The 14285-nt window shown below is 43.9% G+C and overlaps 1 protein-coding gene across 9 annotated transcripts in view; it reads right to left on the reverse strand.

The window, feature by feature from the left end:
- AKAP13 (A-kinase anchoring protein 13) overlaps positions 1 to 14285 on the reverse strand; it is a 252783-nt gene that overhangs the window by 39132 nt on the left and 199366 nt on the right. For all 9 annotated transcript variants that reach the window (XM_054694745.1, XM_054694744.1, XM_054694743.1 and 6 more), the window contains 4 exons: positions 12783 to 12978; positions 9990 to 10095; positions 4932 to 4974; positions 3473 to 3605 (listed from right to left, as the gene is read on the reverse strand). In XM_054694745.1, coding sequence (XP_054550720.1) covers positions 3473 to 3605; positions 4932 to 4974; positions 9990 to 10095; positions 12783 to 12978 — 478 coding nt within the window. The remainder of the gene's footprint in view (positions 1 to 3472; positions 3606 to 4931; positions 4975 to 9989; positions 10096 to 12782; positions 12979 to 14285) is intronic.

Genomic DNA, 14285 nt, shown 5'->3' on the forward strand with positions numbered 1-14285 from the left:
GCCCCAACACCGACTCTGAGTCAGATTAAGAAGCTACCTAAAACATTTCTAAGCATCTGCTAGTTTTCCACAAAGAGGAAACTTAGAAAGCCAGTGTGATTATGATGTTTAAAGAGGGTCACCTCACTGCCTTTATGTACCCAAACATGATGCCTGTTAGGGTTTAAATTCTCTACAGCAAGTCAACTTACTAAGATAGAAACTGTACCCCTTCTCAAAGATACTGAAAGACAAAAGCAGAAACTGCCAGTCTTCCTGTTAAACTTCCTGTTTATGCTCAACCCCCCTTAAAAAACATTTCAATATATTTATTTACTGATTCTAGCCAGTTACTGATGAATCTCAAAAATGACATGTGAAGGCTCAGTATTCAGTTTCTTATATATATTACATATATATTATCAATTTCTCCAATGTGTGTGTATATATACAATCAGTTTTCACATATATATAAAAAAGCAGACAAACACATCACCTAGGAATGTGAATAATCTGCTGCCGAGTGGTTGACTTTTGGTTCTGTGAATAGTAGTTAACTGCTTATAACCACAAGTTAACATACTAACTGGAATATACACCTAGGTTAATAACTATAAACCATTTTACACAAATACATGTATCATGCTTAATTGTAAGGAAAGCAGATTTCCAAACCATTCTTAGAGACTTTGCTAAGACTGAAAAGTGGCAATTTAATGTAATCTGCACTAAATGCTTAGTTTCCCTATGCAGCAATGGTTATCCAGGACAACATCTTAATACAAATAGATTTAGATGCTCCCATAGCATCTCTTCACACACTCTGAAAGAAGTCAAATGTATCATTTTCATTAAGAAATCAGTGCTAACATCTACAGTAGCACTGAATTTTTTAACACGGAAAAAAAAAAAAAACATTTTAAAGGTAAGAAAACAATAGTATCATCATGCTAAGAAAATCTAATATTCACTTATTTTGGTGTTACTGTTTAGAGAATAAAACTCTCTGTATGGTGAGCTCTATTGTCTGTGAGTATAAAAAACAGGGTACAAACAGGACTTAACACAAGTTGTTTCACTACTTCCCCTATTTCTGAGTATGTTTGGCTACACTGACAAAAATGGACGGTTGTAAAACAATCGTAAAACAACAATTACCAAAGGGAAACTCGAGCCTTTTAATGATAGGCCACCAGGGTACTCTCTGCACCTGATAACGACTGCAGTGCAGGGCTACAGATCTACTGTTCTCTGAGACACCCTTGCTGGAGACAGCACAAGCCCCTGAAGATTAAATGGTGGAGCTGAGTCTGAAAGAGGAACCAGTCTCATTGCAAAAGAGTGTTGTCATTTTGACGAAGATAATCAGAGGGCAATAGGTCAACTGATAGTTTGTGCAGCAATGACAGGCTTTGGTGGAAGAAAAACAGCCTTCTTTTCTCCTGCCTTCTTCTCTCCCTCTCCTACTAGCCAAGGCACTCCTTTGAGGTAAGCTAGAAGGATAAACAAGTTACTGTTTAGTGACAGGTAGGTTTGGTGTTAGAGTGAGCATGAAATGAGGAGGCTACCTGCCCTGGGCCAGACCACAGAGGCGGTGCCTCCGGGCTCTTTCTTCTCTGGGCCGCGGCCTGTGCTCCAGGAGGATGGAATGAGTCTTCTTTAACGGTCAGGCTCCACCCCCTAACTTCAGCCTGACCCTGCTTTGTTCACGTCTGTCCGTATCCCCGCATCACTGCTTTGCCCTGAAAGTCGATGTCACTGGGAGATGGTGGGGAATCTCCACCTACCTAGTGTCTTCCAATACCAGTCTGTTTGAAGATTTCACAGTTTAAAGATAAAAATCAACCAGAACAATGTGAAATCATTCAGGCTAGTCCTGGCCTTTTTCAAGGTAAAGGTTCTGAGCTTGAGCATCGTTAGGGGCGTGTCAGCCACTCCGGATGCTGAGACGAGACATCACCCAGTAACACTGGCTCATTTATACTGATCTTGTCGGGGAGATTTTCTCAGGTTGCCATCAACCTGTCCAAGCCAACAAAGGTAAGTGGGGGAGAGAAGGCTCTACAGGAAACCTCGCCACTGACGTGCAGGCACTGACAAGCACTCTGCCCTTTTTGACCTTATTTTTTAAAATTACACAAGGCGAAACATGAAATGAACACTTCAATATGTGATTATTCTGGAAATGATTGCCAGACTCTTTGCATCTTCGCCTGCCTCTCGGGATTGCCCGCGTTCCCTCCATCCCACACTTGTCTGTACGCAGACGGAGGGGTGGCGAATCCTTTTCCTAACACCTGCTCAGGAGAAATGGAAACAATTCTGGGGGCAGGTTTTGTGGAAAAATTCTTCTGAGTGATGAGTAAGCACAGCATTTGCAAAAAGAAAGCGATCTTATTTACAAAACTTAGTGAAACACACGGGGGCTCTGCTTCGACCAGCCCACTTAACCCAAGGCCTCGAAGCTGTGAGCTCAGGCTTTGGGTGGGGTATCTTTGCCGGGGTCCCTAGGTTCAGTGTTTCCCTTATCCCCTTACTTCACAGATGTAGTTAGGAGCACGTGCACTGGATGTATTACACTCGGGTGTGTACCCTGAAGAGAGTTCCTTAGTTATTAAGATTTCTGTCTCTTTCTTTTTTTGTACTTATTTCTTTATTCGGATGGAGGCTGGGTGGGTAAGTAGAGTGTAAGATAAGTGGGGGGTAGAGAGTTTTCCCCTCTGATCTAAAACTGAATCAAATTTGGTTAGCACTGGGAATAGGTGTAGGAAGTTTACGCCTTTTATTTCTCTTGAGAGCACATAAAAGAATAGTTAACTCTATGTGGGATGACAGGTGAAATACCTTATTTTCAGATTTCGAAAGTTCCTGTAAGTAGAGCATGAAAAAAATAACGAGACAGAAACTTTTAAAAATATCTTCATTTACCTCTCAAACACTGAGGAGACCACAATGCAACATACGCACGCCCAACTTAGGAGTAGGCCTAAGAACCCACACGTATTTGTCCTAAAAGTCAGTGTGATTTTTGGGGGTGGTGGGGGGGGGGTGGTGGCAATCTTGCCAACCTCTCTGGTTTTGGCATAAAATCCTGTAGCTGCATTTTACACCTACTTTACAGAATTAAGCACTGTGGCTAAGAATACGGGCTCTGAAGCCAAAGAGATCTGGGTGTGATCCTCTCCCATGTTTGGGACCAGATCCAGACAAGGCATCTCATTCCTGGAGAAGCGAGAGAGGATCTACCCTATCAGGGCAGTGGAGGGGACTGAGTTGGAAAATACCTGGGAAGCTCTCAGCAAACACCAGGAACACAAATGGTGATAATTACCTCCTGGGGCTATTATTTTCCTTCAAATATTAGGTTATTTCAGAGTATCTCTGAATGTATTTCCATGTGTCCCCAACCAACATTTCGCTGATTTTCAGGTGGGAGCGGGTTGTGACGAGAGCATACAATGACCGACGGAAGGACACCCACGCTCTTACTTACTCTGCTCTTCTTACTGCTGGACATTTTATTCTTGATGTAGCTGAACGTCCGGCTGACCTTTGTTCCGCTCTTCCCTTCAAAATCTTTCTTGGAAGGGCTTTGTGGCAGGAAACTGTAGTTCTCTTCTGTTATACTGAATAAAAACAAGATTCGTTTTTCTTAAAAGACTAGAGATTTTAAAAAAAAACTCAATACCTTATACACATTCCTTGTAACAGTCACTGTCACGTTATCTTGGCTACACGACAAAAGTCACCTGACATACCCACTAAAGGGTTTTCAGGGACCTGGTGTTAGGGTCTCACTGCCAATCACTCGCTCATTAGTGTATCTGAACCTTCCTCATCTAAAATAGATTTACAAACTTCTTTGCATCAAATCATGTGCTGGGAAGGCAGCCCATACATGTGATGGAAGGATGGGCTTATTCATAAAGGTTGCAAACCAAGGAGTTTTATGACTAAACGGGGAGCCAGCTTCCCTGGCAGCAGAGCCCCCCTCCCCGGCTCCATCAGGCGTCCGCACATGGGCACGGGGCCTGGCGGACGGTGACGGTGACAGCAGTTTTGGAAGGAACAGGGTGAACGCAGGCAGGACTGGGCAGGCGGGGAGGGGCCTTTCAGGAGACTCACAGACCTGGACTAGGTCAGACGTGTTCGGGAAGCCCACACGAAGCCCAAGTCCACCCGGGAAGGACATGTCTGGGCCTCAAGAGATTCCTCAGAGGACGCGGGGCACTGGCACACACACTCCATTACGGGGGAAGGAGTGTACTTATTAGATTTCTCCTCACTGTTCTAGAACATTATCTTATAGGTTTTCCACAGAAAAGTAGCATTTGCCTCGAGGGCCTCTGGGAGTGGGCAGACAGAAGCAGAACCACAGTCTGTTACAAATCAAGAACTGTTTACCAACAAAATAGTCTGTTACTAAGATAAAGGGGAAACGGTGTAGAAAACCACCACTCTAGAAAGGACAAATGATAACGGGGTCTGATGGCAGCGCAGAGAGCAGCACTCATACTGAAAGCGTTCTGGACCTCAGGCCGTAACTACTGGCTCTGGAAAAGGGTAGCAACTTAAAAATACTGCAGGGGAAGCCCAAGCATGATCATATCATGAGACTCCATCTCCCAAGCACGGAAAGAGGTATCCAAACAAGTCAGGACAGGACTCCTCCGCCGGCTTTCAGCCCATCACTTCCTTGAACAGAGCTGTGGACCGATCATTAGGACGGTGTAAAGAATGAAAGTGGAAAACGGTTGAAGACATTAATTTAAAAAAGATACAGGCTTCTTCACAAACCATTTCTAACCATTACTCCAAATTTACCACTTAGGGAGGGAAGGACCCCAAGAGCTCAATTAAATTTGTTTACTTGTTAGTTAAATGCCCCAAAACATGCTGGATTTCCTTCATGCTACCTTGGGAAAATGAGTAACAAAATAAGCGTATAGTACCTCTCAGTCAGATTAGCACTGGTGCTGTGGAAAGGCCGTGAATCTAGAAAACAAAACAACAGTGAAAGGTTAGAAAACAAGGACTATACCTGGATGACAGAAAAAATGTTTACTATTTGTTTATGACAGAGCAAAGCAGAGAAGTGTTTGGAAGCCAGCGCGTGATGCCTGCCTCTCCTCCTGGGGGTGTGGAAGAAGGACAAATTGAACTTGAAACCCTCAAATCAGAACTGGAAATAGGCAGTAATGGGGAGTGAATTTCCCCTAAAAAATTTAATCCACGATTGAAGTTACAAACCTTGAATCAACATTTCCCCCTAATTCCCAAATACATCTGAAACACATTTAATTCGTTTTCCGATCACTGTTTTTCCCCCAGCCATCTTTCTGAGCTGACCCAGGAGGTATAGAAAACAGAAAATTAAATATATATCCTGGATACTATTAGTTTTGCTTTCACATACTTCTATACTAAAAATCCAGCCACCGTGTATCTGAAATGCTCCTGAGGATTACTGGACATGGCTCAATGAGCAGGAAAGCGGCTCAGAGCTGCCCCATCAAGTTTTGGCCCTGTCACTAATTTGGGGTATCTCTGCATTTTATTTCCTCATTTGTGAAATAGAGGAGATAAAGCAGATGTTTGGCCCCTTTCAGGATAACACTGATAAATGAGCAGGCAGATGCATCCTTCCGCCTTCCCTAACCTTCAGGCCATAAACTGAGGTTGGTGGTTCATGAAAACTAACCAGGTCAGATGACAGGGCAGGGAATGGAAGAGACAGAAGGAATATCACTCCTATTATTTCCCTCCCACATGTTCATAAGGCCCGAGCCACTTCAGGAAGTGGATGAGAGGCAGGCCTCAGTCCCGGCGTTAGCTGGTTTCCACTGTAGAGGAGGTCAGGTACAGAAATACTTTCTGCATGATTCCAAGGAGACAAAGGCCGCCCCGTGCTCCAATGTGGACAAAACACACCCTTCCCCCTTGAGCTTGATTTCAGGGATTTCTGAGATTGAAGTAAAACTACAATTTGCTAAAGACTCGAAGATGTTGCTGGTACAGATACAGGCAACACTGGCTCTGTGGGCAGTGACAGCACAATAGCAAGGTGCCATCTTAACGTGTAAGCTCAAGTAGTTCCCCAGGTGGAGCAAACTTGGGAAATGAAATGACCTCTATTACCACCCAAAATGTAAGAGCATTCCCCTTCTGTCCCAAGATCATGGGTCTAAAAGAAAAAGTTGTTTCTGTGACAATCTAAAGCACAGCCTCAACACATAGGGAAGAAGTTCTGCTAGAGATTGTTTTATGTGTACTCAAAGTGTTTCTCCACACCCAGTGGACATGCATACACCCTGGCCTTGCAATTTAAACGAAAGACCAGTGTAAAAAGTCTATTAGCCTACCTCACTTTTTGTTCTGACATGTATTCCAGTACAGTCTCATTCCTTTGTCCGCAGTTAGAAAGAGACAGACTAAGCACGGAAGGTGGAGGCCACGCAGCCTCACCACCATGGCGGCCCGACTCGCCAGAGGCTGCCTGACCTCTGGGGACATGGCCCTTTAACCTTTTCAGACGTGGCACACTTTGTACATGTAAATGCCACAGTCGAGCTCTGCAGACCCCCTCAGCACTCCAGCCTAATGCAAGCTCTGCGAGTGTAAACGTGAGCTCCTGTCAAAGCATGTGTAAGAAACCTGGCCAGTTCACACACCATGAGTTTGAGAACCAGGCCCAGGACAAAAGCCATTTGTGAACAGGGGCTTCGTGACAGCGAACCACACCAAGTGGTGTGATGGGGGAGATGAAGACTAGTGGAGAAGCTGGAGAGGGTCAAACCCTGCCAGGCACAGCTTTTCTTTCAACAACAGCGCCACCGCACGCAGCATTCTCCCGGGCAGACAACCAGCCATGGAGCGGTTTCTCTACTGCTTGTAACCATCATCTGGGTGCGGTGAAAAGTTAAAAATATAGTCTTGGAAGGGGATGGTCTGTAAGGACTACATTACTCTGTATTTGCAAAAACTAACTTTACTCTTAAGTTCCATCAGGAAACCATCTACGTCTCCTGGCAAGCAGAGAGTCTCCACTCAGCCCTCTCTGATGCAAGAAGGAGACATGCAGCAAACACAGTCCCCGGAGCAGAATCTCCGAGTGGTTCTTTCCTTACTTGACCCGGGCAGCATCTGCGCTGTTCTGACTCCCGAAAAAAATGAGCTGGCAAGATGCACCCATCACACTCCCCTACCAAGACACAAGCCTGACACAGCAGCTCAGACGGCTTTCGGGCCCACTGTGGTCCTCAGATAAGCTGCTGCCTGTCTACTCTCCACCCCAGTAGCCACACGGATGTATTTTAGTCACCACCTTTACTCACTCTTTTCCTTTGCATCAATGGATTTTTGAGACCAATCCAGCTTAGAAATAATGTTGTGGGTCTGTCTGTTTTTCTAATCTAGTAAGTGACTCAACAAGACGTTCCAGACAACAGCTCAGCGGACATTCGTTTTCCGAAACGCTCAAATGCTACCAGCTGTGGAAGGCTGTGCCTGAAGCAGCTTATTTATTTGAAGGGAGGAGATGGCGCACAGGCAGAAGCTAGAGTTGTGTGAAAAGGCTGATTCTAGAAAGCACTTTGTTCCTAGACAAGTGTGCTCATAAGACACAGTCGCTGAAGACGAGGAACGGTATTCTGGCTTCTCTAGCGCTGACTGAACTGTGGTCAGAGAAAATGGGCCCTGCCCCTGTGAACTCACTCGCTCCATGCGGTAACAAATGCTCATTAAATGCCAGGAAGTACGCCAAGGACTTTAAAATTTACATATCATCTGTACCCTGTTACCAGCCTGTTTAGCAGTTCAGGTAACTGAGCCAGAGTTTCAGTATCTGACCCACGTCACGCAGCCACTAAGTGGGTTGACTTCAAAACATGGCTTAAAATATCTGGCGTGCCAAACACTGTAGGCTTAAAAATGACTGTGTAGATTCTGATTGTAATAATTTCAGCTAGAAAGAGTGAGCAAAGATAAAGCACGCAGGGCAGCTAAGGGAGCGGGAGTTGGAGATTTGAGTCTGAGGTGCCTCGAGAACTGTCCAACACTTGAAAAGGCACAGCACCCTGAACAAGTTTTTGTCTTTTGTTCAACGGTCAGAATCTTAACATCTGCAAAAAGACTTATCATGTTTCTAGAGCCCAATAAAAAAATGCAGCTGGGAAAATTAATTTTCCCAGGCACTAATGTAATGGGGAGGCTCTAAGGGGAAGCGTGTCATTGGAGTTGGTCAGTCCTCCACTCACAGAGCACGCTCACTCAGGGAAGCCGTGGGCCCGCTCACGGACTTATGTATGACCTCATGAATGACCTCCTCATGCAATCCCGCATGAAACGTGCACTGCAGCGACCCTGCGCTGAGGGAAGGCGCAAACTGTGACCTAAAGCGCTGCTCTCCACAGCAGCCTGCTACTGACTTCAGCTCCCCTCGGTGACTGAGCCCAACATTTCCCAGAAGACAAGGGATTCTCCATGAGCCATGGTGCTGACCTCCGGGACCGGGTTTTCTGGGAGTCCACTGCCTTCTTTATCATGTTGGGCTGGCAAATGAAAACAAGGCCAAAAACCACCTTGGTTTTTAGAGTAATCACTGTGAAGGGTTTCACAGAAGAGGCAAGAGAGTAAGTCACGACATAGAGGGAAAAGTCCTTGCTGTGGGACGCCTTCTGCCAATGCCGGGCACTGTTAACAGGGGAGCGGGACCCTTGCCAAGCACAAGCCTGGCTGGTCGTGAAAGGTCGGTGCACAGAGCTGCAGTGGCTCATTTAGGAGCCTTCCTGTCCTCTCAGGCTCTTGCGTTCTCGCACTCCAGTCCCATCAGTGAACTAGTCCATTGTAATAATTTTATTCCATGTCAGCAAAACTAATCCAAACCCAAATCAAACAAAACTAGGAAAAGCTACTTTTCTTAAGGTTCTGTGAAGTTACTGTCATAACTGAGAGTAAGTCGTTACCAGGCAGCGTCAGTCAATGGGTCAGACCTGTATGTGAAGTGTGACCACGTGAACACAGGCCACAGCTAACAGAATCACTGCACTGCGGACACGGATCAGGCCTCCAGTGAAACAAGAGTTGAGACAGAACATTCCTCTAAGGCAGGGCACCTACTTCTGTCCCCAACTGAGTTTCACCAGGGGACACTGGAGAAACACCAGGAGAGCCTGCTCACTCCTTCTGCTTCTGTCTCCTGAGCACCCAGCGCAGCAAAGAATGTAACATAAAAACCCCCTTTGATAGGAACTTAAATCTTTACTAAGATTTCACACTGCAACTACACATTAAAAACAAACAAACAAACAAAACAGTATTAAAAAAATAAAACCAAAAAGTGAGGTTTCTCAAAGAACATGCAACCCTTCTGTGGCAAACATCTGGAGTCAATTCAAGTCGACGCCCCGTGTGACTCAGCCGGTGGATCCCGAATCTGCACAAAGTTCCATTAGCATTTTCCAACGTGATCCTTCTGGCACTTGCTTAGCTGACTACGTATCTCAGTCTTTCTTAGTCTTTTATGATGCTGACAGGAAGTCCTCAGGAAGAAGAGCTCAGGAAATTCATCTTGGATCCAGTCTGGGTGACTGTACTGTGGTAATGTGAGAGTGTGTCCTTGGGACATATGAGCATTATATCTAATTTAGTCTCAAGTATTTCAGAAAAGACTTTGAGGAGACTGATGGAGAGAGCGATACCAACAAGTCTATGACAACATCTGAGAACTCTGAGGTGAGGAATATACAGTTCCTTGCACTATTTTTGTGATTATTTTTAAAGACTGAAATTATTTAAAAATAAAGTTTTAAAAAATGTTTAGTCCCTGGCATAAAATGAATTTAATGGATCAAGGAAGTCTTAGGAGGCTGGGAAGGAGGAAGGTCCCAAAGTGCTCAGCCACTCTTTCAGAAGCAGCAGCAGACAGATTTTGGTAGTCAATGATACAGTGCGAAAAACGATGTAAGTGTTTAAAGTGTAACATTTAATTGAAAAAAAGGCAGTATACTCACGGTCCAAGCCGGGATGGCTGATTGTCATTAATGAGATGGATTTTGTCAATGGAGAAGAGATGGCGGACGTACAGTAATTAAATGACTGTTTAGATCTGTGACGCGTCTGTGAAGTGTAAAAAAAAAAAAGTGAAACACATTCTAAGTGCATGTTCTCATATTCTTAGCTGGTACAAAACTTCATCTTCTGACCCGAGGCAGAATCCAGACTCTGCAGTCAGATGAGGACTCAAGTCTGCCCACACTTCGGAGCTGCTCAACTGCAAAGAAATTTCTTAGCTTACTTGAGGGGCAGTTTTCTTCTCTGTAAAATGGGGATTAATTATCGCATCCATCTTTTACAGTGGTTTTGTATCCTTTATCCTAATTATGTTTCAGACTAATATGCACTTAACATATAGCTACTGAATGCACAAGCAGATAAAAGCAATTTCACTAGAAATACCAAACTATATCTCATTTTTTGAAAATGTGAATATCCCTCATAGGGATAGAGTGGGACACCAGTAATATTCTGATTTTAAAAAGTTGGGAACAGAGATGCAAGTAAAAAGTGTTTAAAGGCTCCAGGCAAAGCAGCAGTGCGTCTGGAGAGAGGCCTGAATTTCTTTCAGTTCCTCTTCTAAGATTAGACTGCTTCTACAGAAACATGAGGGTGGCTGAGACTTGATAATTCAACACCCCCAGTAAACCCACAGCAGCTTCAGGGTCATGTAATCCAGCCAACTGCAGACATTCCTGCAGTAATACCCCCAAAGGGCAGTCACCAGCCTTGCGAGCATTTCTGGTGTGAGGGTCCCCTTCCCTTTGTCGTGAGAGAACCCACTCCAGCTGGTAACTCACTTCGGTTATCATCATTCTCTTCCCCTCACAGTAGGCTGAGATCTGCCTCTTTCTGACTTGCCTATGTTTAAAGGAAGCAATGAACATCTGTTCCTAGCATGAACTCAACTCAATTGTGCCAAAGACTTCTGATTATTTAGAGCTTGCTCCCCGCGTAACCATGGAGTCGAAGCAAATAGTTGCTATGTTTCAAATACAACCGTGAGGTCCAAAGAATGACCTTGGTGAAAGGCAGGGAACTTCAACAGGAAGCAGGCTGTAGGCGACTCATCCAGATCAGAGATATAAGCAGCTCAAACACCCACTGTGCAGTGCCACACAAAGCTGGGGGTGACCAGAGTGGCAGCAGGGGTAAGTACAGGAAGGGACTAAGATGGTGACAACGTTAGCCAGAAAGACTAAACCAGAAAGGCCACCGCAGAAAGACATCAGTGTAATTAATTACCATCACTTGCTAGAAGCCAGGGTCATCTATCAAATACCTGGAAATGTCAGTTTCAGAAAAGTATCACATAAGCAATATTAAGCCAATTAAAATGTTCTCGTTTCTTCATGAAAACTCATCTACTTCAAGACATGGAAAGAATCAGTGAGACCAACAGCCAGGGATTGCGACTTTAACGCTGCTCAGCTAACAACCAGTGTGAGGCCTTCAACAGGTCACTTAAATGGGCCTGGAGTTCTCAGAGGCTGAAGTGGAACCTGAAGGCACACACTGGCCCAAAGTCTATGATCCTCCTGTTCACAAACCCCTAATTTCTGGCATCTTATCTTCTCTTGGAAATGATTTTGCACATGAAGTGCAAGTTAACTTTCTATTTGTCAGAGATTCTCTGTCACCAAAGACTGGTTTCTAGTTCTTCCTTCTTTCTGTCGCCATTAGGCTAAACAAATCAAATTCACTGACTTCATAAATATATTCTCCATATCTTACTATTTTTCCTTTTTAAATAAACATCAGGCCAAGAAGACATGCATGAGGGATAAAAGATGGCAAAATTCCTTCGGGCCTCCAATCTGATTTTCATCGAGCCTCCACTCTCTTAGGCCTGTACACGAGCATAAGTGACACATTTATTCCTAATGTAATCCTCCAGCGCCAAGTTTATATTTGGTCATATCATTGCCATATAGTAGGATGTCATCAAAATTTAAATGTCTACCCAAAACTTCACTCACGTAGTCAAAGGACAGGTTGGTTGTTTGATATTTTCGTTTGTTTAGCAATGTTTCACTTGGATGTGAATACCGCAATCCTCTCGGAAATTAATCCAAAGTCTCTCTGGTCCAAGAGGAGATAAAAAAGGACACAGATAAAAGGTAGGACACTACAAAAAACCCGCACTATTCACATTCTCAACTCAAAACTCCTGGAGGGACTGTCAAAAGTGTAATGAAGGGCTTGAAAAGAGGGGAATTAAGATAACAGTCACTTGATTTGGGTGAGAAGAAAGTCCATGACCTTAAAGTAGAAGTTTTAAGAGAGGATAATGGAGATGCTAAGATCACAGGTGGGAGTGAGGCTTGCACTCCAGAATTCAGGAGAGATGACAAGCAAAGAGACGAGCCATTCCCTAGACACCGTAAGACAAAGAATTATTTTTCCGGCAAAGATAATCTTGGGATACAGTTTTAAGAATTGGGAAACTTAATAATGGTATGTAACCCCACTTCAAAATTCATTTTACTGTTGTAGCAGTAAAAGAAGTTCTCAGACAAGAAGGAAAAACTCCCCATCATGGATACTTTCCTAATTTAATACTTTGATAGAATATTTAAATCTGTGCAGGTTACCGGTATTCTTTAATTAGTAACAAGTGCTACAAATTGGCTTTGAGCTAGTCTTATATAAACGTGAGTCTTTGTGTTTTTTGGTTTTCCAATACGAGGATGCATTGACAGAAATAATGTTTTTCCCAAATGAGCAACGTGCACCCATTTCAATCTTACCTGCGGATCAAACATCCTCCTAGGTTCTCTCTGGTCTGATTCCAGGTCCTCTTCTGAGAGGGACACCAAAGAGCCAACCCGGTCCTCCCCACTGAAAGGGTGCCTGAGTTCCTTGACATTTGGAGAGTTTATTTCTAGGGATGAGGATGGTTTGTTCCCGACGCCAGGTCCTCCTGCCAAGCCTTCTAGACTGAAACTGAACAAATAAGAGCACAAGGGTTAATTCATTCTGAGGACCAGGAAGGAAAGACACAAAACCCTGCAGTTCTATCTCCCTTGCTCATTTATTACTTTGGTGTTTCCTAGCAAAACTGCCCACAAGGGGGTGCCCCTGACCTACACCCCCCCACAGGTCCTGGGGCGCTGAGAGAACACTGCATGTACATCTTCTCACCTAACTCACTCTTTCACTCAAGTATGAAACCATCTCAGGCCATTTTCTCAGATTTTTTTTTCTGTATAACATATGGACAGACTATTTATCGTACTGATCTTCATTTATACGTGGTATAATTAATTAATCTTTGCCAGAATCTAACTTTGTTCATGCCAAAGAATTAAATGGCATAGAGAAAACATGAGCACAGGTAATTTTCAAAAGCAAACACAGAGGTCTGCCCTGTGGCCAATAGGTGGACCTTTATAACTTCACATTCAACAGCTGAGTTGACCTTTGAAAGTTCACAGGTATGCCCCCGACCCCACACAAGACACCCCACATGTTACTTGTGAGCACTGTCACCTGTGCTCACCTGACGAGACACCAGCAGCCGGACAGGTTTCCTGAGGATTGTTAGTTGCAGACAGCCACATATGACACCTTAACCATGAAAGCCAAAAAGCTACTAAGTCTAGAATTTTATTTTTTTTTTCCCTTGACAAAGAGATTAAAAGGAAAAAAAACAAAGCAAAACTGCAAACTTAGGACCTGGTATCTAAAATGGGATCCCCAGAATAAAGATTTTGCGTTTAGCAGAGTGAGAAACATTTTCTGTAAGTGGAGGCTAGAGGAGAGGTCAGCCATCTCTCTTCCTTGGGGCCAGGAGCCAGAGTAATTCATTCACATCTGTGACAACTGTACCAGAAACTGTTTTAAAACAAGCAAGATCTCAAAATACAGTTGCAGCTGACATGTCCTCAGTTACGAGCAGCTGGGACTGTCTTTAAAGCTATACTGAAGCTATTCAGTTAGTTATCTCTGTTCAACCATAGTTAACAACTACAGAGAATTCGTGTACGCTGGCCCAGAGGGCTGGTATTGGCTTTTTTTTTTATTTGTTAGTGTTTTATGAACTCAATCCATATGTCTCTATTTTCCCTAGTCAGTAAATTAAACAATATGTCATATTTCAATATGACAATAGAAATCCAGACTCACTGCAAGTAAATGTCTCCGTAGAATTCATTTTCAATAGCAGGAATAAGAAGATAGACTAAGTGAAGAAGAAATTTAGTTTTCTATTGTGAATTATTTGTGAAGCCTGAGAAAGCCAGATCTGTGCC

This window comes from Talpa occidentalis, unplaced genomic scaffold, assembly GCF_014898055.3.
Source record: "Talpa occidentalis isolate TD23 unplaced genomic scaffold, MPIMG_talOcc4v2.1 talOcc4.14, whole genome shotgun sequence".
Lineage (NCBI taxonomy): Eukaryota > Metazoa > Chordata > Mammalia > Eulipotyphla > Talpidae > Talpa > Talpa occidentalis.